The sequence below is a fragment of the Megachile rotundata genome, chromosome 16 (assembly GCF_050947335.1).
Source record: "Megachile rotundata isolate GNS110a chromosome 16, iyMegRotu1, whole genome shotgun sequence".
NCBI lineage: Eukaryota > Metazoa > Arthropoda > Insecta > Hymenoptera > Megachilidae > Megachile > Megachile rotundata.
This window is the reverse complement of record NC_134998.1, coordinates 1283139-1307453: the sequence shown is the minus strand read 5'-3', so window position 1 is coordinate 1307453 and position 24315 is coordinate 1283139. Positions and strand designations below refer to the sequence as shown.

Below are 24315 nucleotides of genomic sequence, written 5' to 3'. Positions count from 1 at the left end.
ATTAAGGTTCGTGTTATAACGTTCGTAGTTTGAGATCTTAGTCGATTCGTTCGTATTTCCAAGTGTTTATTCTATTCGAAATACAAGTGAGTTAGATGTGTTCGTGATATTATATTGTTCTTTTCGTGTTTTAGCTACGTGTTGTTCGTTGTGTTACTGAGATCTTTTCGTGATTTCGATATGTGAAGGTTAAGATATTATCGTGTTCTGTCATCTTTCGTCAAAGTGGTTGTCCACGTTACCTCGGAATCGGTAATTTGGAAGGGGATGTGTATGTCCATTGGTCGTTGATTTTTGAGAGGTGACCGCCCTCGTAAGAAATGGTCACCTTCCTCGTACAAGAAATGGTCACCCCTGGAAGTAGCCGCGACCAAGGGGTGACGCACGCGGGATTCCGCGATTTGGGAAAAACCCGTAGCAGGTAATAAGGTGAAAAAGCACTCTGACCCTGACGACGATGATTGAAAATAACGGAATAGGAAATTAAACATGCTGGTCCCAAGCAGTAAACTTGGGTACCGACGCGAAGGTATTTTTTACTAACGAAAAATGGTCAATGGCTTCATAAACTTATTGCCTGTACGGTCAGTTCGAGATCCTCGGTCTATTGCCTTGTAAATATATGAAACAATAGCTGCATCGCACTCTAAGGCGATGCAACATAATTCTTAGATCACGATTTATTTGTATTTAGTGTGTGGTGTCGTGTATACGTGTGTAGCTGTGTGCGTGTAAAGTATTAACTACAATCTGTTTGTGTAGCCTGATTTAAGTAATCTTAACCGACTAATCCGGTTGACTAACTGAAAACTAAGTAATTTAACCGACTGATCCGGTTGACTGACTAATTTTGACCAACTAATCTGGTCGATGATTTTTGCTGAACTAACTGACTGAAAAATATTCGCTTCCTTGTAACTTTCCCTTCCAGTGCGCCTTTAGCGCGCTTCCCTGGGGAAGGGGAAGACGAAAACCAGAGTGGGTGAAAGTTGGACCCAAGGCGAAACTAAGAGTCCCAAGAAAACTGCTTTTCGTCACCCCTCGAAACCCTTAGTCCCTGCCATAAATTAGACCGTACTCCAACATATGTTATTAAGTATACAGGGTGTTCGGCTACTGGTGGGCATAATTTTAGGGGGTGGTAGCTGGGGTAATTCTGAACAACTTTTTCCTTTACCAAAATGCTGGTTAAAGCTTACTTTTTGAATTATTAATGAAAAACACTGACCAATCAGAGCGCGAGAATAGCGCGCACTCAGATGCGAGAGCGACGAGTGCAAGCGTGACGGTTGACCCTGGTCGTGAACAAACAAATCGCGCGATATCGGTAACATAGTTACCATCATCGGTAATATGTCAGCCGGTAAGTAGTTATAAAATTCACAACTATTAATAAGTATAAATTTATTAACGAAACTAATTGTATGGATTAAGTGAAAATAAAGGTAAAGATAAAGCGCAGTTTTTTTAGATAATTAAAAAAAATGACTATTTGTTTAACGACATAAAATTAAAGAATACTTGAACGCATACTTCATGAGTGAATTTACGATGCGAAAATTCTTCATTAATTTTGAAGTATATCGTCGTATGACAAGAAACCTACTTATTCGCTAAAATCCACAAGAGTATACCAATACCCGCTCTATGGGATTGTCAAGTAAAAAGGGTGACTGTCATATTTGATGTCTTCCGTATAATAATAGTACAATTTTCGGAACCCACACTAAACAAACACACAATCACACAAGCACCACGATTGTCCAGTCCTTAGTATTGAAACGTTAAAAATATCCACCTTTTTTACACATCAATTCGTTTACGAAAGTTCCTCGCCATGTACACATTACACATTATGAGCGATGAGTAATTCAAAGAAAAGAATCAGTTATTGCAAGATGTATTATTTATTAATCGATGTATTGTTTTGAGACCGGTGGTATAAAAAAACCGATCATAATAGTTAAGCACACGAGTCACCTACCTGAAACCAGGGTACCCCGTGTCCTTTTCCAGCTTGTAGAGACGTTAATTTTCGAGGCTCCATCGTTCTGAAGGGCTCATTTTAAAGGGGAAGCTTCAAAGAATACGAACATATTTTTTTTAAGTTTTAACCCTTTACGCCCCTCATTGAGAAAAACGCAAAAAAAGAATTTGTTTAAATTTTTCAACATTTTATAACAAATTGACAAAGTTAAAAAAAATATTTTAAAATAACCCAAACCTTCACGAATAAAACAAAAAAAATTTAGCTCAATCAGTTCAGTACTTTTTGAGAAAAAAATTCCTAAGTGGACGCCATTTTCGCCAAAATGGGCAAAAATTGCAAACTTTGACAGCTTGTCATTCATTAAAAAATTCGAAACCGGCAAAATGATGACTTAAACCCCCCCTAATTTCACATGGACTACAACATATTTCGATTAGTGCAAAATCGGAGATGGTGACTTCCAAAAGTGATCGATTTGGCGTACAATTACTTTAACATAAATTTTATAAATTAATATTTCGTATAATAACCTTTCCGGCAAATCATTTCACATAATATATCGGGCATTGGCAACACCAAACTTTTAACGAAGTCAAGTTCTATATTATACCATTGTCTTTTTAATATTTCTTCCAAGTGTTCTTTCGACGTTATATCATATTTTCGCACATTTTTTCTAGTTTCATCCATATATGTTCGATATGATTTAAGTTAAGCAATTGTGGAAGAACCTGTGGTTTCATCCAAAATCCATTGTTGCTAACCTGTGGGGACTATTGGTATTAACAACCACTAACGCACAATACATGTAGGCTGTATGTTTCGCGTCACAGTCCTGCTAAGAAAGAAACTCATTTAATTCATAAATCTAATTCATTCCAATTTATGTGCACTATTGTGTCAATTTTCTTTTAAAATATTTAAACATAAATATTTATCCATTATTTTATCTACTATTACTGAATTGCCGCCATAAGAAGAAGCAATACATCAGATTTCCATCTCTGTGTTTCGTCATCAGTTGCATATTTTTGAAAACCAATTTAGTATTAGCATTCCGCCATATTTTTTACTACGATTAATAATTTGTTATGCGGTATTTCGTGACTAGCTCGTTTGTTGCCCGCGACCCCGTTTCGCCCGGGAATTCTCGAATGGCCTTTCCTGACCTTGCCCGCGACTATGACCATCGCGGCGCCTCCGCGGATTTGCGGACGAGTAGCACTTTGGCGTCCGATTCGAATCCGTTCAATATCGCTTTAATTTATTTTATAATTGGGCGCCAGACGATTCTTAGCGTCGCGATAAGGAACTTTGACGCGAAACGAGATCCTAAAGCGGAAAGATAGGAAAATCGGTTATGTCAACTCCGGGAAAACGCGGAAGACTCGAATCGGCGGCGGAACGGCTCGGTAGCTCAGTAACCGAACGGAATGGTAGAGTGGCGGGATTCTTCAAGGGTAAAGGAGCTAGACGCGGAGGCGGACGAGAGAAAATGATTCAGGACAATCCGCGAAAAATCTCAATTCAGCGGTATTTGTTAAAACAGCGGTGTTTATTTTAAATATAATTAACCTAGACGTACAGGGTGATCCAGTATCGGAATTCAAGTTAATCGTATCGTGCTCGACGGAAGGCCGAGGTACGATCTCCGCGAGATTTTAACCACGGAACGATAATTGCCAGTTCCTAAGCGGAATACAATCTTTGATTTATCCTCGATTCCCGGAACGGTACGCAACGCAACGAAGTTTCTAAACGCAACGCAAATACTTAACAAAACGCGACGCAATTATCCGGACGGGACGTAATGCGACAAGACGCGACGAAACTCGATGGAACGCGACGAGACACAATTATTCTAAACTATCAGTGATCCAGTCGAGTGGCGATTCGAGAGATCGAGAAGCGATCTCTCGACGACGCGAAAAATCCGAACGTCGGGATCCTCGACCGTTACGGACAGGGGCCCCCGGAATTACTCTTCTAACTTAAACTAATTTCTCTACGATACAAAGCCACTCCGGTCATACTTTACAGAACCTGCCCGTGAATGGCAAGCTAGGTGGACGACAACCCGCGGTATGGTAATCTCGATTTCGCGCTCTTTTACATAGATAGCGGTAAATGAGGGGGCTTACCAAGGTGTCCAGACACGGGGCGCAATGGTTCGGGATGACTTTTTCTTCACGAAACGATAAACAACTCTTAGGATAATTTGGAACGCTAGGCAAGTACCAAATACAGAATAAGGATCCGTGAACCCTTGCGCCGGTATGTATCAGGATACCTCGTAACCTTTCCCCACCCTCGGCCGGAGTCTCCGAATTCTAGCGAAGTCTTCTTCGGCAGGACCTCCTCTGGCTCCACAGTCTCTCTTCCTCTATCGTAGGGCCCTAGCGGGGAAGCGACAGGGTATCGGCACTTTCTTTCGGCGTGCGTCGTTCTCTCGCCGGCCTCTCTCCTCTTACTCCGCAGCCTCTCTTGATCTATCGGAGGGTCCAAGCGGAATAGCGGCAGAGTAGCGGTGCGTTCCCTCGACGTAACGTCGTTCCCTCGTTGCTGGTAATGTCATTCTCCGGCGGTACATACAAAATAATATAGCGGCAGATTTCGTTCGTACGATATAACACGCGCTTCGTTCTCTCTCTAGACGGTTTCTGCCAACGACCTATGACCTGTCCGGTCTCCCGAGGAGGCTCTTTGTGACGGGTATAAAATACCACGTCACACTATGTTTTTCCAGAAGTCGTCTCTAGCATTTACGTATTGTTCCGCAAATTCTAGTCTCTTTTCTTGTTTACTTACTTATGAGTGGTTTTTTCCTCGCAACCTTACTGTTATATCCGGCCCCATATCGATCACTTTTGGTACTGTTTTAGGGTGAATTTCTTTTAGCGCATATTCTTTAAGGTGTGATGCAATTTGAAATGCACTGGTATCTGGTTTTTCTTGAAAAGTTCGGACAACTTTACGGTTTTCTCTTGTAGTTAATTTTCGGGGTCTTCCGACTCTATTTTTATTCCGCAATATTCCTTCTTTTTATTACACTTGTTTATAACTTTGTATAATCGATCGACTTCTTTTTAGTGTTTCTAATATATTCTTATATGATTTACCTTCTTGATGTAACCATATAACAATTTTTTTTTCTTCGAATGTTGGTTCTTTGCGTTTTCTCCCCATATTGCAAATATTAGTGTCAAAGTGTACTCGCCACGATTACTACTGACTATACTGACATAACATCATCTAATGTATGGTTACATTGATCAGAATGTCCTGATGTTATCGCATCTGTTGTATTTATCAACATAAATCATAATGTACTTTAGGAGTAGGTGAGCGTGAATAAATTACTAACACAGTAAGTTGTGTTTTCGGTGTAACTTTATTAGGAGCGCACGTCGTTATTTCTTTTCGAAACTTGCAAGACTTTTTTGACTATGTATGTGAAATTCTTGCGCTCGAGCTTCTTCTTTTAACACTTCATAATCTTTTAGGCCAACCCCTGACAAGGTGGGATTAACCAATTATAGAAACTTAAATCCCGCCAAATCGTACGACCTCTCTCTCATGCCGGAAGCACGCTTCCTTGAGGCCGGAGTACGATTTGACGGGGGTAGCGTTTACTGGCGAAGGTGGCAACGCAGCGGAATTTCCCTGGGCTCTAGGTCAGCTACTCGGCCAACCAATGATCGATTGATCTTTCGATGAAGACCCTTGGGGAAACGGTTTCTCAAAAACAGCTCCGCTGTCGTCCATGTCATAAACCGCGCTAGACGTTTGCACGTTCGATGTTATTTGCAAATTTACAAATTTATGGCTAGCCGCTACAGTACGAATAATTTTCTCCTCCACTGTATATTTCGTGAAAATAATACGAAGAATTTGATCTAATATCGCTTTCGTTATAAGAGTAATCGCTTAAATTAAAAATCGTGATTTCATGTAACTCTCATGATATCATTACATGTACTGTCCAGAGTATGAGAGAAAATTAGCGGGACGGGAACGGGACAAAGAGGATAGGCCGCTAGGACCACCTAATCTCCACTTTTCGACTCACGCGTAGCTCCCACCGTTCATCCGTAATGGTGTGGTTTTACATAGGTATAGAAACAGATATTGCTACTGTATGTTAAAAAACTCTATCTTTTTCCTCTTACGCAATGCGTAAAACTTTTGAACACTACGACAATGGAATGCCGCTCAACGTATTGCTCGTTCTATCTCGTTTGTTCTACATATATCTGACCCATTCTCCGCGTCATGCGACCGATTATTGTGTGTGCGCCTCGACAAATAGCGCGTTATTACCGAAAATGCGTGTGACAAAAGACGGCAACGTTACAATCTAACCACTGCGATGCTCTTTTCGTCTCTCTAGCTCCGTTCCCGTCCCGCTAGTTTTCTCTCGTACTCTGGACAGTATATGTATTGCTGAATATATTTGGAAAACTTGCACTATCCTTCACCACCCTTCAATCGAAAAGCCGTAAAACGTAAAAGAAAAAATCGATTTACGTAAAATCTACTGACTTTTATTAAACACATCTAAGGATTAAGTGTGTTAAAAAAATAATCGTTAGTGTATATTTATATATCTAACACTTTTATTTGTTCATAATAAAGTTATAGTTAACTCATTGAATTTTAATTATACTTATTCGTTAAATCCTGCAGATATATTTTAATTTCATTATAATATAGGTTTCGTCAGCAGCAGTGAAGAAAGCCTGGACTATCAGTTGTCGACGAAACCTGAGCCGCCATTCACTGGAAGATTAACTGCTCTCATCGTCGGTGGAGCAGGGGAAGCATTGGAATGTTCGCCAGGAACAAATCGTATTATCGTAAACCAAAGAAAAGGATTTGTGAGAGTGGCACTGAAACATGGGTTAGATTATTTGCGGTCTCTTTGAATTGAGTGGAACAATTAAATTCCGTGTGTAATTAAATTCTAAATAGTTATCATGCGTAATCGATTACTGACTTTAAAATAATATTTACAATAACCTTGACGAAATAGCAAATATCTTTACATGATTGAGCTATAAATATCATTTGTTAGGAAATAACTTTTGATGCACAATTACGATATTTATGCAAAGGCCAGTATCAATTAACCTCTTAGGCACGGCTGAATTTTACGCTGAAATTGTAAAGGATACAGCACTGCAATGTGAGACGGATAATGCTGTTCTCTATGCGAGGAAATTGGCATTAAATTATAATTTTGGATACACTTCCGATAGACTTCCATGGAATTCAGTGTTGAAGTTTTTATTGCGTATACTACTTTCCATGGGCATTCCATATCCTTTGTCAAAATCAACGTGTCTCTAATGCTTTGCTAGCTATTCGTATTTTAATGCTTGAGCTGCTCATATTATAGTTCATTGAATCATTAATGCAAAAGCGAAATACACATATCAAAACATGACTTAATATAACCTAACGCCATTAACGTGCTGAGCGTGATGCCGATTTTACTATGCTTTGTGCTTAGTGGGTAGCGAGTGAACACCTGGCGGCGAGCGCGATATTTTATGTATTTTTTGAAGAAAAGGATTATATTAATATTGGAATGAACTTGAAGTGTGAACATCTGGCGAACCATAAGAGATCTATTGATTTTGACAACGAATATGGAATGCTCATGGAAACTTGAATATGCAACCAAAGCACAGTATAAGAAGGCACAATAGGTTCACTCCGTGTCGGCACCTTTGATCTCATGACTAAAAGATCACCATGTTGCTGATGTGCGCGGGCTCTAATTTGAAAGACACAAACAGAAAGAAAGAATTTTACTAAATATTTTAAAAGAAAATAAGACTTTAGAGTAATAACTCAGTTGATGGGAAGAAAGTTATTGTGTATATTTACAAATAATTAACACCTTTGTGTTTATTTTGTTGTACATATGTATTAATTTATTTTTAATTAAAATACAATTTCATCAAAATCATTGTATAAGAATACAATTATTATATACAATAATTAATAAATACATGCTTCCTACGTCGTTATAAACGACGTTAGAAAAATATAATCTGATAATCATAATATTGACAATTGTGTATCCATCCTTGATCCATCAGTCATAATGTGATTTAGATGCTGAATTCTTCTTTTTCTTTCTTAATTTTAGTTTATTGATGTATACCTAAAAATATTTAAGAATATTAATTAATTAATATAATGAATAAATAATAAATTCATGCACTCTCCCTTAAAAGCTATAATAAATACAAGATAAGTAACATAATAAACTAACCTTTTTACATCTTTCGGGAATCTAAACAAAGTTTCTTTTATTCCATGTTTTTCACTCGTTGCACTTTGACAGCCTTTTATACAATACCATTTTGCTTCACACTTTATATATATACTTATTCATTTATTTGAAAAAGTAGGTAACAATAATAACGGGCACATGCGCTATTACCAGCTATTCACAACCGCCATGTTGCTGGTTGTGCGATTCGGTCATGCGCGAGTGACAAATATTAGGCCACTTTTGGGCAGAGTGAACCTACTGTGCTTTCTTATACTGTGACCAAAGTTTCAGTACTGAAATCGATGGGAGACATTTGGAAGTACAGCCATAATTTTTCTCAAAAGCATGAAACATATATATTAACATATATATTATATTTTTGATAATTCGATTTTTTAGAAATTCCACAAAATATGTAAATATTTCCAAATGTTTCTACTTTTTTACATGTAATGTACATATGTGAGATTTGTTAATATGTACTCTTACAAAATGTTGAGGAGGCAAAAAAGCGCAAATCAAAACATAAATATGATTGTATTATAGTAGGGTGGCGTGCCTAAGACGTGAATAATGATAGCAGTTTTATTAGAATATTTGCAATTACTACCAGTAATCCAAATGTAAAAATACATTCAAAATTCGTCGGACGTAACGTGATAAGAATAATCTTAAAATAAACGTTAGTATTCTATCTGACCGATGAAGATGCTCGTAAATGGAACTATTCATATAATACTCGTCAATAAACGACAATGAACTTTTTCTTTCGGTGTTTCTTTAGGACACCATTGGTACCGTCCTTTTCGTTCAGAGAAACGGATATATTCGACCAGGTGAAAAATCCCTGTTTAGCGTTGGTTCAGCAATATTGTCGTAAAAAATTGGGATGCGTACCTGTGATTCTGAAGGGTCGTGGATTGTTCCAGTATTCTTATGGTTTTGTTCCGCATCGGGTGCCTATAACTACCGTTGGTAAATATCTCTTAATCATTCTGAACAAATTATATATTTTACGTGCATAATAATATTGATTAAATTTTGTGCCTTTTATTTGAGGAAGCCAATTGGATTTGTTAATACCTATTGCAATCGAAATGCTTATGTAGAATAATAATTGTTATTAAATGCAATTGACGTGATACACAAAACTACTCAAAGATTAGTGTGTATTGTCTATTTTTCATTTTAAAACTGAACACAAATAATGCCTTCATTTATGAAACGTTAAGACCTACCTGAACTTAGCACCCGACTTTCAAAAATTTTATTTCTTTCAATTGCATCGTATTTAGCATCGTTTGTACCCGTTTGTACCACCTTTGTTTTCGTTTGTACCCCAAGGGGTGAAAAGTTACTAGGGGGTGAAAAATACCCCAGCACCCCACTTTAACATTTTTTAATTCTTTCAAAGCCATCATAAAAAGGGACGTCCGTAGAGGTTTGTACCACCCTCACTTTCGTTTGTACCCCAAGGGGTGCGTTTATACCGCGTTTTGAAAGTACGTCCAAGGGGTAACTTCGCCATTTTTTGAGATATTCCAAATCTTCTTGCGGGTGGTGATTCCTAGTCGTTTGTACCCGTTTGTACCACCCTCACATTTGTTTGTACCCCAAGGGGTGCGTTTGTACCGCCTTTCGGAACTACCCCCAAGGGGTAACTTCGCCATTTTTTGAGATATTCCAAATCTCCTTACGGGTGCTGATTCCTATTCGTCTCTAGAGGTTTGTACCACCTTTACTTTCGTTTGTACCTCAAAGGGTTCGTTAGTACCGCGTTTTGAAAAAAATCCCCTAGAGGTAACTTCGTCAATTTTGGGAATTTTTCAAATCTTCTTGGGGGTGCTGTTTCCTCTTCGTCTCTAGAGGTTTGTACCACCTTTACTTTCGTTTGTACCTCAAAGGGTTCGTTTGTACCGCGTTTTGAAAAAAATCCCCTAGAGGTAACTTCGTCAATTTTGGGAATTTTTTAAATCTTCTTGGGGGTGCTGTTTCCTATTCGTCTCTAGAGGTTTGTACCACCTTTACTTTCGTTTGTACCTCAAAGGGTTCGTTTGTACCGCCTTTTGAAAAAAATTCCCCTAGAGGTAACTTCGTTAATTTTTGGAATTTTTCAAATCTTGTTGGGGGTGCTGTTTCCTCTTCGTCTCTAGAGGTTTGTACCACCTTTACTTTCGTTTGTACCTGAAAGGGTTCGTTTGTACCGCGTTTTGAAAAAAATTCCCCTAGAGGTAACTTCGTCAATTTTTGGAATTTTTCAAATCTTCTTGGGGGTGCTGTTTCCTATTCGCCTGTGGAGGTTTGTACCACCTTTACTTTCGTTTGTACCTCAAAGGGTTCGTTTGTACCGCGTTTTGAAAAAAATCCCCTAGAGGTAACTTCGTCAATTTTGGGAATTTTTTAAATCTTCTTGGGGGTGCTGTTTCCTATTCGTCTCTAGAGGTTTGTACCACCTTTACTTTCGTTTGTACCTCAAAGGGTTCGTTTGTACCGCCTTTTGAAAAAAATTCCCCTAGAGGTAACTTCGTTAATTTTTGGAATTTTTCAAATCTTGTTGGGGGTGCTGTTTCCTCTTCGTCTCTAGAGGTTTGTACCACCTTTACTTTCGTTTGTACCTGAAAGGGTTCGTTTGTACCGCGTTTTGAAAAAAATTCCCCTAGAGGTAACTTCGTCAATTTTTGGAATTTTTCAAATCTTCTTGGGGGTGCTGTTTCCTATTCGCCTGTGGAGGTTTGTACCACCTTTACTTTCGTTTGTACCTCAAAGGGTTCGTTTGTACCGCATTTTGAAAAAAATCCCCTAGAGGTAACTTCGTCAATTTTGGGAATTTTTTAAATCTTCTTGGGGGTGCTGTTTCCTATTCGCCTGTGGAGGTTTGTACCACCTTTACTTTCGTTTGTACCTCAAAGGGTTCGTCTATATCCACTGTTCAAAAAATACCATAGTGTTAACTGCGACATTGTAGATATACAGTATGGGGTTCGTAAATGTGGAAAACATCTTTGTCGTAAGAGTAAAAGTTAATAAACAGTCAAAGGCTATATCCGATCGTTTACAAAGCCGACGAACATTGAGTATCGGTGAGACACATAATAATGCAAGCAAGGGAAAATATCGCAATTTTATTTCTTATTATTTTATTATAGAACTTTTATTTTTATAAATTTTATGGGAATTTTATGGAACTTTCTTGTTTGAAATGGCACCAAACACAATAAATTCTAATCATAATTACTTCTCTAGTAAACTATGAATCGGACTTTTATACTTAAGACTAAATTCGCGTATACGGCAGAGTTATGAATTGCTCCTAACGACTCACTACTCAAGTAATTATGATTGTAATTATATCGTGTGTGGTATTATTTCATGAGAGAAACGAAACAAATGCGATAGTAAAAGTGTCATTTACGAAAAACCGAAGACATAGAATTATAACTTTTTAATTTAGAAGGCTGCACACTTTTTTTGTATCGCTAATCTTTTCTACGTTCAGTACACTATAAAAAATGCAATACCTATTCTATAATTGTGAAATTTCAGACTCGAAATTTTCATACCTATGGAGAAAATAGTGTACTACATACAGTAATTCGTCTCAGAGTGCTGCTCTTGTTTCCCTCTCACAGTACGCAAAACATCTCTTTCTGCGCCTATGCCTTGCGTTATTGCTGCGCTTATGTTAGTCTCGCTCGAGTCAATCAAATGCAACACTGTATTCACCGCTTTGCCTTTGACGCAATCTGATATAGCAATATAATTTTTTCTAATGTATAGAAAAATTATAAATGTTTCTGATATAAATAAATGTTCGTAATATAGAAATAGAATTTTTTAATTTTTACATTTTTTGACTGCTAACTTGTGTAACATTTTTGTGAGGGTTTTTCAATTAAATTGAGACCAAACATGGCATAATTTGGATAATATTTATCATTCATTAAAGAACGGATTGCTCTAACATGTCGATTCAGGATCCGTAAGTGATTTTTGACTTTGCAACGAAGAATACAAATTCCCCACAGACCGGCTTGAAAACAGCGAATGAATTTTCACTTCGCAATGTGTCCCTTTTCCCCCGACGTCTTTCCGAATCAATTCCTGTATTGCTTCTGGAAAGACTGTTAAAACATCGACAAGCATTTAAATGTCTCGCCGGCTTTTTCTGTTAGTTTGGCGAGTCGGTGGCGCGGCGGCTCGCTTTTGTTAACGCCGGCAAAGACAAGCCGCGGCGGGTAATAAAGAGCTGTCGAATTTCGATTTTCATGTCTGCTGTTTACACAGTGTAAGGTTTAGGTTCCGACCTACATTACACTGAGAATTAAATTACTGTATAAAGAAGATTAAAGAGGTGGCTAGCGCGATGGTCATGATCGCTCCGTTCATATAAATCAATAAAATATAGCAATTAAATTAACGCGTAAATTATATTATTAATTTAACAACGAATTAAAAATATTAAAACGTTTCTAATCACATCACGTTTCGTTTATATTTTGTATACTTCTTCATTGACTACATTAACTTAAACAAAAAAAAAAATATACTGATCGAATTGAGTAACCTCCCCCTTTTTCGAAGTCGGTTAAAAAATGAAATAACATCTTTATTGCGATGAGTGGTACCTTTTGTTTATGACGCATCAACGCGCTGCACAGTACTTTGCATATGTGGGCATTGCGGACAAAATTTATAACTTATCTTCTGTATAGAATATTCCTGTTATTGTTCGTCTAATTCAATTTTATATGGCTGTTTTTTCAATCTGCTATACTGTTAGAAAATTTAAAATTTGTATAAATGCAACGACCAAAGCGGGACGTATGCATGTTAGATATACTATTTTTTTAATTATCAGCGATGGGTATTCGGTGAAGGTTCTGGGTTAAGTGCCATGCGGTCTCTTTATTCTCCCCACTCTGTGACCAGATCCTTCTAGAATATCCTAACCGCTTTTCACGCGCTACGCAGCACCATGACAAGTCATTGATTACGAAGCACAATACTTTCTGTAAACTAAATCATTCAAAACTATAGGAGGTAGTGAAGTGGAGAGCGAGGCAGTGTCTAATTTTTAATAATAAATAATAAAGTTCAATATTTTATTCACAAGCGAAGTGTTGCAAAACAAATGTCATTGAATAGAATGCAAAATATATATTCTCTCGGTACAACGAAAAAGTGGGAAGAAAACGAAGAATGGAAAAGGGGGTGACTTTCTGAAACTGGGAAGTCCTCAATATCTCCGCCAACGGTCATCAGGCCCAAACCGTTACAGGGTTGACCGTTCGGCACTCGGCCTTCTATAAATTACCGTAGCAGTAATAAATCTGAGAATCGCCTCGGCTTTTTTAAATTACATTCGGAATCAGAAAATAACAACTACGTTAACCTTGGGCTCAACGTGCAAACCACCCGAGTAAAAACTATTTAAAAAATGTTCAATATTTCAAACCTTCTTAACTTTACAATAATTATCTTATGGATCTGCACTTTGACGATTTTCAAAAAAAGTGCATCGACCTCTAATCATTATACAGTATTGATTCGTAACAAGCAACAGTTTTGTGATTCGTAACAAGCAAATTTCTATCCCCTCTTGTTTGTTTAAAGTCGGCTGCTGAGTGAGAGATCCGAGAAAGAGTGAGAGGTCCGCGAAACCGAAGAAGTCATAAATTTTCACGGTCAACCGAACAGTTTAGTGGAAAGAGGACAGAATATATATATTGTTTTCTCACTCTGATGCATAGCGATTCTGTCGTCCATTCAACTAATTCTACATTGATTCGTAATAAGCCACTTGCTCGGGTCTGACCATTTGTTTGTTACGAATCCGGTATATTATACATAGACATGTTCCATTCAAAAAATCTTACTTGTATTAAAAAGGGAAAGAATGTTATATTCTGTCCTTGTCTAAAGAATAACATCTCTGCTCGACCGATTACTTTATAGTTTACCGCTACCGTCGCGTCGTCGCGCTTGGGAACAAAGGCAAGCCGAATAGTATACGTGATTCGTAACAAGCAACTCGCCAGACCCGAGCGAATTGCTTATTACGAATTAATACTATACACTATTCTCTCCGTAAATGTGAAAAAGATCTCTAACGTAAGAGTAAAAATTTTATCCCCACTACTGGTGGAATCCTCCTCGGAATCAGTCAAGAATAAATCACATTCAGTCGCCGAAACAACGAGAATCAAATATCGGTGACACATACTAATGCAAGAAAAGGAAATGAACGCAATTTTCTTATTTCTTACTAATTTTTCATAAAATTTTTACTGTCGTATTTATCTAGCTTTCCTGATTAACATGACACCAAACATGATATAATTACGTTAACAATTGTATGTGTAACGAGTGAATAAAGTTTTTAACATAAAAACGGAAAGCGAATGGAAAAGAAAGAGAGGCAGACGGTTGAAGCGTCCGGCAAAAATTAAAAGACTCACGCGTGTTCTGACAATTAAATTCAAAACTCAAAATTCTTTATTTTTGGTTTTCCGTCAATGGAACTTTTACTATCGTATTTGCCTCGTATCTCTGATGAAAATGACACCAAGCAGGATGTAATTTGTGTTATATTTACTTGCAATACCATATTGTAGTAAAGTCATCGATGTACGTTCAACAATCGAAATTACAAATAAATATATGATAGTAAAAGTGGTACAAACCTCTGCAAGCGAAGACGAAACAGCACCCCCAAGAAGTTTTGAAAAATTCCCAAAATTGACGAAGTTACCTCTAGGGGAATTTTTTTCAAAAGGCGGTACAAACGAACCCTTTGAGGTACAAACGAAAGTAAAGGTGGTACAAACCTCTAGAGACGAATAGGAAACAGCACCCCCAAGAAGATTTGAAAAATTCCAAAAATTGACGAAGTTACCTCTAGGGGAATTTTTTTCAAAACGCGGTACAAACGAACCCTTTGAGGTACAAACGAAAGTAAAGGTGGTACAAACCTCTAGAGACGAAGAGGAAACAGCACCCCCAAGAAGATTTAAAAAATTCCCAAAATTGACGAAGTTACCTCTAGGGGATTTTTTTCAAAAGGCGGTACAAACGAACCCTTTGAGGTACAAACGAAAGTAAAGGTGGTACAAACCTCTAGAGACGAATAGGAATCAGCACCCGCAAGGAGATTTGGAATATCTCAAAAAATGGCGAAGTTACCCCTTGGGGGTAGTTCCGAAAGGCGGTACAAACGCACCCCTTGGGGTACAAACAAATGTGAGGGTGGTACAAACGGGTACAAACGACTAGGAATCACCACCCGCAAGAAGATTTGGAATATCTCAAAAAATGGCGAAGTTACCCCTTGGACGTACTTTCAAAACGCGGTATAAACGCACCCCTTGGGGTACAAACGAAAGTGAGGGTGGTACAAACCTCTACGGACGTCCCTTTTTATGATGGCTTTGAAAGAATTAAAAAATGTTAAAGTGGGGTGCTGGGGTATTTTTCACCCCCTAGTAACTTTTCACCCCTTGGGGTACAAACGAAAACAAAGGTGGTACAAACGGGTACAAACGATGCTAAATACGATGCAATTGAAAGAAATAAAATTTTTGAAAGTCGGGTGCCAGGTTCAGGTAGGTAACGTTAAGAACAGAAATGATCTCTTGTAGAAGATTTTTACAAGTCTTATTCTCCATTTTTCAGTTGGCAGTCCAATAGAGATACCAAAAATATCACATCCTACAAAGGAACAGATCAACGAGTACCACAAACAGTTCGTCGAAAAACTAACGGAGTTATTTGAAACCCACAAGTATAAATACCTACCTGATGCAGATTCGAAACACCTCGAGTTCGTGTAGTTACAACATCTGTAGTAAAAATTACGTTTTAATAATATTTCAGCGAACAATTGTCGTCAGTTCTTTAGCGCCCGGCAACGGTGAATTATGTACTCAAATAAATTAAACGCGGTGTAGTCGACTACGGAAATTACGCTAATGACAGAACATTATTCTTTTATTAATTAAAATTCCAAAATTTGTTTGAATGTAATGAATTTTCCTCGGAACAGTTACTCTTTTTTAATTTATCTCGACAACTAATTGTCCATGACCCTTTTTGTCAAAACGAACACCGACAGCCAACACCAGATCGCTTAATTTGGGAGCCTGCTGTTCGCTAGCTACTAGAATGACTCAACGATACCAGAATCGGGTGAACAGCATAAGTCTAACACGGTAGCAAATCAAAATTGACTCTAATTATGAAATCGTAATTGCTGAACTGTCACCCAAAAGACACGGGCTTCAGAGACCAAGTCGCTCAAATGGGGAGCCTGCTATTTGCTGGCTACGAAACTACCCAGAGCGAACTTCGAGAATCTGATGGCGCGTTAGCATTCCGACCAAAAATCAAATATGAGTAGCTGAGAGCTCTCGTTTTGATGTCTTAGCCTTTCTTGACGCTAAGTATAGCATTCTCCTAACAGAGTTTCAGATGCAAGACCACTTGAAGGGGGAGCCTGCTGTTCGCTAGCTACTAGAACGGCCCAACGATACCAGAATAGGATGAACAGTATAAGTCTAACAGGGTAGCAAATCAATTGATTCTAATTATAAAATCGTGATTACTGAACTGCCACCCAAAAGACAGGGGCTTCAGAGACCAAGCCGCTCAAATGGGGAGCCTGCGTTAGCTAGCTACGAAACGACCCAGAGCGAGTTCCGAGAATCTGATGGCGCGTTAGCAATCCGATGTAAAATCAAATATGAGTAGTTGAGAGCTATCCTTTCGATATCTTAGCCTTTCTTGGCGCCAAGTATAGCACTCTCCTAGCGGAGTTTCAGATACGAGACCGTTTGAATGGGGAGCCTGCGTTGGCTAGCTACTAGAACGACCCCACAATCAGGTATCCAAATGGCGTATACCCGCTTTACCAGTCAAGTATTAAGAATCGTTGCGGCTCTTCACAGCGAAAACTGTTCCGGTTATACTTATCTGAAGACTTCTAGCTGGCTCGACTTCGAAAACTGTTCTGCGATTTTGGCGAGCTCCGCTCGGCCTTTTATACTCGCCAGCCTGGCGAATTCCCGGAAAACCCCCATAACGTCGAAATATATAATTGTCGTATAAATTCGTAATTAGACATTAATTATACAAACGAACGATTTAATTACATTATTAATATCGCATTCTACATAATGATTTATATTCCTGATATAAAAATAGTAATTTAATAGTGTTTTAATGAAATTGCATTTTCTATCACCTTCTATGTACTACGCACGACTTCTATACGGATCGGAGCTAAATGTATAAGCATAGGATGCTTCTAGTACATTCCATTGAACAATATTATAATTTACAATATATACTGCAATAAACTAACATATGACTTTAGTTCCGAATAACATAATATTAGTACGCTTGATATGTATTAACTGATTTGTTTAGCTAATAGTTTTTAATAACTAATAATATCGCAATTGTAAAATATATTTCTATCCTTCTCTAGGACTACGCGAGAATTCCAGGAAATTCGGGGCGAGCTTCGCGGCACGTAAACACATAGCATTGCGGAATTTTCCTTATAGAATTATACATTTATTACCATGGCTATAAAATAATACATTAGTTTTGTTTTTAAATAAATTAACTTAGCTTTTGATTGATTTAATGAAAAATATTACTCCTTTTAAATTAGAAACGTAAAATAATGATTAAAATTAAAAATATAAATACATTGGTTACCGACCGTCGAGATTAAATACATAAGTTTGATATATGTCGGTAATAGTTTAATACTGTCGGTAACTAAACTATTGGTAGGTAATTGTTCCGAATATGAAATTGCCATGTTGGAAAGAAAAACTCTTCTCCAGGGATGTTACACTCCCGGCCAAAATGATAGCACATGTGTGCTATCTTTAATTTCTTGAAAACTACTTAGAATTTTTTAATGTAATACATACCATTCTAATTGTTACATGACAGAGAGAAGGAACTTCTTAGTAAATATGGTTGACCTTGCTAGGTTTTTGAGCAAGTAGAAGAAATATACAAATAGTGCCGGCGAAATGATAGCACATTCACAGAATTTATACATATATTTTCATAAAAAAGAAAGTTACATTGCAATTAATACAAAGTTAATAATGATATGATAATAATAATAATCCGCCTTTATTTTCTATTACTTCGAGTACTCGCTTTGGTAAGGATTTCTATAACATTTTAATTGTATTTTGTGGCAAATTATCCCAATGTATCTTAATAGCTTCTTTTAATTGTTTAATATTATCATACTGTTTTCCATTCTTATATACAGCACGTGCTAGTTCTCCCCAATTATTTTCAATAATATTCAGGTCCAGGGAGCATGCGGGCAACGGTAAAACCGATACGATTTCTCTTTGAAAAAATTGTTCTGCGACTTTAATTCGGAGAATTGCAGCATTGCCATGTTAAAAAACAAATTTATCAGTAGTAATTCGTAGTGCGTGTTCATTACTTTTTTTTTGAGATTAAATTTATATATTTTTGATAATTTATTTTTCCTTGAAGAAAATGTACATTTGTTTTGCGTTTGTATCCACTCCGTTTAAATTCCAGCCCAAATCATTACACCACCCCCAACCATTTGTCTTCGAAGAAATGGAAATGAATTTTTTTTTACTGACATTTTCATTTTACTACCATGATTTAAAAAAAGAAAGATTAGTAAAAAAACAAAGACAGGATGAAGCTGGAGGTTGGAGCGCTTGCGCAAAGACCTCCCCGAGGAACTTGACGAGACCACCTGGCCCAAAAGCCATCGCGAAAGGGCGCCGAAACCGCCCACACTAGGTGCGTACCGGAAGCGAGATTCGCACACTACCTGGACCATCTTCCCAGGTGTCCATTAAGGATTTCTCTCTTCCACAAACAAAAAAAAGGTAAGGAGGCACCTCGTGGTATTTGAGGGCCACCCTTATCCTCTCTTAGGGTAGGGAGTTAAACGCGTTCTTGATGTCAAGACTGACACCCAGCGCGATTCCCCCCTTTGAGGTTGCCGCCTCCGCGAGGATGCACACGATGCACTGCATCAATCGTGCTACGCCCATCCCGGACGCCGTACTGACATGGCGCGAGGTCCGAACCATTCCACTTTAAGTGCCCAACGAGGCGGTCCGCTATTATTCTTTCAAACAGCTTGTCCACCTCGTCGAGCAACACTATTGGTCGGTACGAAGATGGACTCGTCGCGGGCTTCCTCTCCTTCTGGAGCAGGACCATCCTTCTCCACTTCCACTGGGACGGAAAGCGCCCCGACCGCAAGCAACTGTCGAACAGCCGCTGCAGCCGGGGGCCGAGAACGCGCAAGGCCTTCCCCCAGACCCTGCACTCCGGGCCGTCATGCATTTAGCTGCCCTGGCGAGCACCTCTTCGGTGACCCTGTGGTCCTTGGTCCAGACAAATTGGACCGGCCTCCAGGATCTCGGGACCGAGTCCCTCCGTGACCGGGGGCGTCCATGGTCTGAGTTTGCCCATGACCATTTTGTATGGGCGCGCCCACGGGTCATTTCTCAGGGACCCAAAGAAGGCTTCTCGGGCCTGAGATTTTGCATTGTGTACGCGGGACGTGTACGATCGCCACGGACCCGTCCTCATCCACGTAGTTAGTATTACTGGCAGGGATTCGGTACAGCTCCGCGACGACCCCTGTACACGATCCCCACTCGGCTAGGGTATGCAGGAACATATCCTGCGCCCTGGCCGAGTGATTCAAATCGCGTTGTGGAATTGGGGCTTTTTGCCCCGTCCTACAAGGTGGTGTCCATTTCAGCCCTCATTAGGGTTCCCTCTTCGGCCATAGCCTTTTCCTCCACTTCCTTGGTTGGTGTTGGGGTGGGCTGTCTCGGTTCCTGCTCTGTCTTGTGGATGGCCGCCGGTGCCGCCTTAGCCTTCTTCCGTATGGTTTTTGGGGCTGGGGCGCACCCCTTGCCCCCCTCCCCCCTCCACTACTTCCACTTTGGCCAGCGACCAGCCTATCTTCATAGTCCCCTCCGTGGCTAGTCTTCTGACGGCGCCCAGGAGGCATCTCACCCACACAGCTCCCAGGCTGTAGAGACTCCTCTTAATGTCACCCATGTTCACCTGGGTGAAGGGGCAACCAGAGAGCCGAGCCACCGCCGCACAGTGGGCCAGAACGACGAATTAGCTGTTCACGGTCAATTGTAGCGTTATTTAAAGACTTGAAACGAAAGTATAGCGGCCGCTGTGTCGTCCCAGCATTTAAAACAAGTATTATTATTACATTTAATCACACCGGATTATTTTCTTGCCGAAAAAATTAAAAATAAAACAAAAATAAACGTTATATTTCAAAAAGTTAGTGAATACACTATACTCTTAATGTGGAGTTCAGTTTATAAGCATAATTTTTATTAACGTAAACGTAAGTTTAACATGGAAACAATTTTTATGAATAAAAATAAAATTTATTTATTATTATTTATGTATCATCGTCGTCATCGTCTTGTAGGTCTTCTTGTAACATTAATTTTTCTATTTCATCCTTGAAAATATTAAAACGCGAAAGTGTTTTAGAAATTTTTCTGTTTTCTGCCGAAATTGAAGATATTAAAATATTGGACGTATATAATAAAGTCTGAAAAAGGTCCGTCAATGTTTCTAATTGCGAAAATTTTCGTGTGTGGTCTCTTCTAATATCTCAGAAATCTTTGTTTCGTGTCTCCATTGCTTCTTCAGAAAACAAAAAGGTTTCCAATGAAGGTTTCCAAGCTGGTTTCCAATGGGCAAGCCAGCACTTTGTATTATATCTGCACCATGCAATAATATTTTGTGCAAATTAATGGCATATAAAACCAGTCGTACTCTGCTACATATAAGTTAAATGTTGCCATTACATATTCTTGAAATAAAGTCGAATGAATTAATTAATATACTTACAGAATATATAATAAAATATTGTAATGTCTATTCGACTAAATACACAATATATACCTACGTATTGCTGAAGCGTGTGTCACGCGACGCTTCAAACAATAATAATTTCTGCGGTGGGACGAGGGGGGACATGATTCCTTTCGGATTAAAATAAGGAAATCCTGCTAAAAATTTTGCACTATGATAGAGCACGCAACTCTTTGAACTTTTAAAGATATCCCTTGCTAAAAATGAACAACTATGAAAATAATCTTTAGTTCATTGAGAATTATTTTGTAAATAAACTACAGCTAATAATTTGTCATGGCATGTGTATTCTCAATATAAACATATGCTGTTTATTAAAGAAAAAAAAATTTTGCAAAAATGTTTAATACTTTTGTCAGGGCATCAATATAAAAAAGAGTAAATTTTTCGGTGAAAAATAGCATTCATAAAAGTCTGATCTTTGAATGCTTGTTATGACTACAATTTTTAATGAATTTCATTAATTTCATCGGTTTTGAATTCGACAGGTATTTAGTAAGCAATATATGCTCGTTTCATATCGATCTAGGAAAATCGAATTTTTGACAAATGAACAGCTAATTTGCCGTTTTGGCCTACTGTGCGCCGCCGCCACCTCAGCCGCGGTGACGGAGTCGTCGAACCGCGTCAGCCCCACGTTGCCACATATGACAGGCTGCACGACTCTGACCTTCTCGCCATCGAACACTTCGCCGAGGTGGTTTACTGGTTCGGTGGCCTTCTCGGCCCTTCCCTCGCCGGGGACCTCGACTACGCAGTCCCCGGTGACAACTTTCCCTACCTTGATGCTGCCAATTCACAGGGCCTGCAGATCTACTTCCTCCTTAGCCCGCTTCATCACCTCCATGTAGATGATGCTTAGATGATGTTGATTGAAGGGGAGAGCTAGCAGCGCTAGCCTCGATGTAGACTGACTCAAACTGGTCCGCGAGAATCTTAGCTTTTTCAGGCGCACTAGAAATAAGCTGGCCACCCCTACTCAAGAAAGGAAGCGGAGTACTTGTAGATTTACCGGCAAGAAATTTATAGACAGGCCAAAAGGTAGGGTCAGGTTTTTGGAAGGAACCCAGTTTATTAATCCAGTCCTTATGTGTAAGATATGAAATTTGTCTTCTGATGGAAGCAGTGAGGTCGCGAACAAACGGATGTAAAAAGGAGGATCCAAAACGCTGGGCGTACTTTCTAAGATGCCTCCTTTTCCTGATGAGCGAGAGGAGATAAGGATCATTTTGAAGAAACGCGTGTCGAGTGCGAGATGTGTCAATTTTGAGAGTGGCAGCCTTTCTAGCGGAATGCAACAGGGTGACTATGCTCCGGACAACATCATCGATATCCCGCGGACCAGCGAAGGCAGAACGCATATTAAAGTTGCCCGTCAGAGATCGATACTTCTCCCAATCAATCTCGACATCAATCCCACGGGAGGGGCTCTCCGTAGATGCAGCAAGGACCACCGGAGAGTGGTCAGAGGGACCCGGGTCACGGGTGTCACATATGAATGAAAGGTCCGAGTCTATCAGAAAGATGTCTAAGGTGGAGGGGCTCACTCCAGGGACCGACCTGGTGAAGTGATCTGGGAAAATCACGTCGTAGTTGTTGTTGGAGAAGTGCTGATAAAATATTTTCCCGCTGGGGTTGGCCCTGGAATTATTCCAATGGCGGTGCTTGGCATTAAAGTCACCGCCAATGACAAATGGAGAACCAATACTGGTCAAATTATCCAAATGGGAGGGAGAGAGAGTGGTGGAGGGTAGGACGTAGGCTACCCCCACATAGAATTTTGGATGCCTCAGTTTAACAGCGCAGAACTCAAACCATCAACTCTATTCGTGTTGATCACGAAGTGAGCGAGATTTTTATTAAGAAGAACAGCAACCCCGCCTCCAGTGCCAGAGATTCTATCCTGTCTAACCATGGAAAAGCCTGGGATGCTGACGACATCAGTGGGAGACAGAAAAGTTTCTGTGATCAGCACAATATCAGGTTGTTCCTTCGAGATGAGAAGGAGAAGCTCATTTCTGTTCCTTTTGAAGGACCTGATATTCCATAGAAGAATGTTGGGGAAGGAAGCCATAGATTTTATTTTAAGCTACCAAGAACTGAGATAAAGACTTGAAACTTTTGTGCATCAGAATTACAGCCACGAAGGCGAGCATTGAGGGTTTTGACGGTCGATAACATTAAATCAACATCTACCAGTGAATGAAGGGCCTGGAACTCGCTCATTAATTCATTGAGCTTAGCCCCCTCGTCGGAAGGAGCCGACTGAATACGGGGCAGTGGCCCAGACCTAGCAGCATCAGCGTATGACAACGCACGAGGCGCGGGCTCCTCAGACGAAAGAGGACCCATGGGGCGGGATGGCCTGGCGGGACGGCTAGGAGGGGAGGCCAAACTGCTCAGATTTTGCCGGTTTTTGAGGCTCGGAAAGTCAATCGCCGACGGAGGGGCAAGAGGCTTGGACCTCTTGGAGTCTCGACGACTAAGATAATCCAGTAGCGAGGGGCAGCCGGAGTAGTTGGCTGTGTGCTGCCCGCCGCAGTTCGCGCACTTCGCAGGGGTATTAGGCGTCTTGGAGCAATCCGCAGTGTGATGTTTGGCACCACATTTAACACACCTCGGGGGCATGTTGCACTTTGACGCTGAGTGCCCGAAGGCCTGGCAGCGGAAACACTGAGTATGGTTCTTATTGAAATAATATCTGACCCAATAGACTCTGGTTGAAGACAGGAAGCCAATGTTATTGACTTGAGAGAGACTAGTACCGGCAGGGAAGTTGACACGGAAGATTGGCTTGGAAGTCGACTTGCCAATCTGTGATATGGAGGTTGGCAACAAGCCGGAGTTCTTGATTTCGGACAGGACAGCGTCCGTAGGAGTGGCAGGGAGACCACGAAGGACAACGCTAAGAAACTTCTCGCTGTTCCTTGTAAAAGTAAAGAAATTCTTATTGTTCTCTTTAAGGAAGTTAATCATTTTTTTATGAGAGTCGAGATTATCGAATTGGATCGGATCCCTTCTTTGAGCAACTTAAGTTTGAAGGTTTTGCCGCATAAGTCGATGAGTTGCTTCTCGAAAACCGGGGCTGAGCAAA

The 24315-nt window shown here is 39.6% G+C and overlaps 1 protein-coding gene across 4 annotated transcripts in view; it reads left to right on the top strand.

The window, feature by feature from the left end:
* LOC100881222 (2-acylglycerol O-acyltransferase 2-like) overlaps positions 1–16320 on the top strand; it is a 175033-nt gene extending 158713 nt beyond the window's left edge. For all 4 annotated transcript variants that reach the window (XM_076540778.1, XM_076540776.1, XM_076540777.1 and 1 more), the window contains 3 exons: positions 6704–6890; positions 9061–9251; positions 15948–16320. In XM_076540778.1, coding sequence (XP_076396893.1) covers positions 6704–6890; positions 9061–9251; positions 15948–16105 — 536 coding nt within the window. In that variant the 3' untranslated portion in view covers positions 16106–16320. The remainder of the gene's footprint in view (positions 1–6703; positions 6891–9060; positions 9252–15947) is intronic.
* Positions 16321–24315: the final 7995 nt, after the last annotated feature.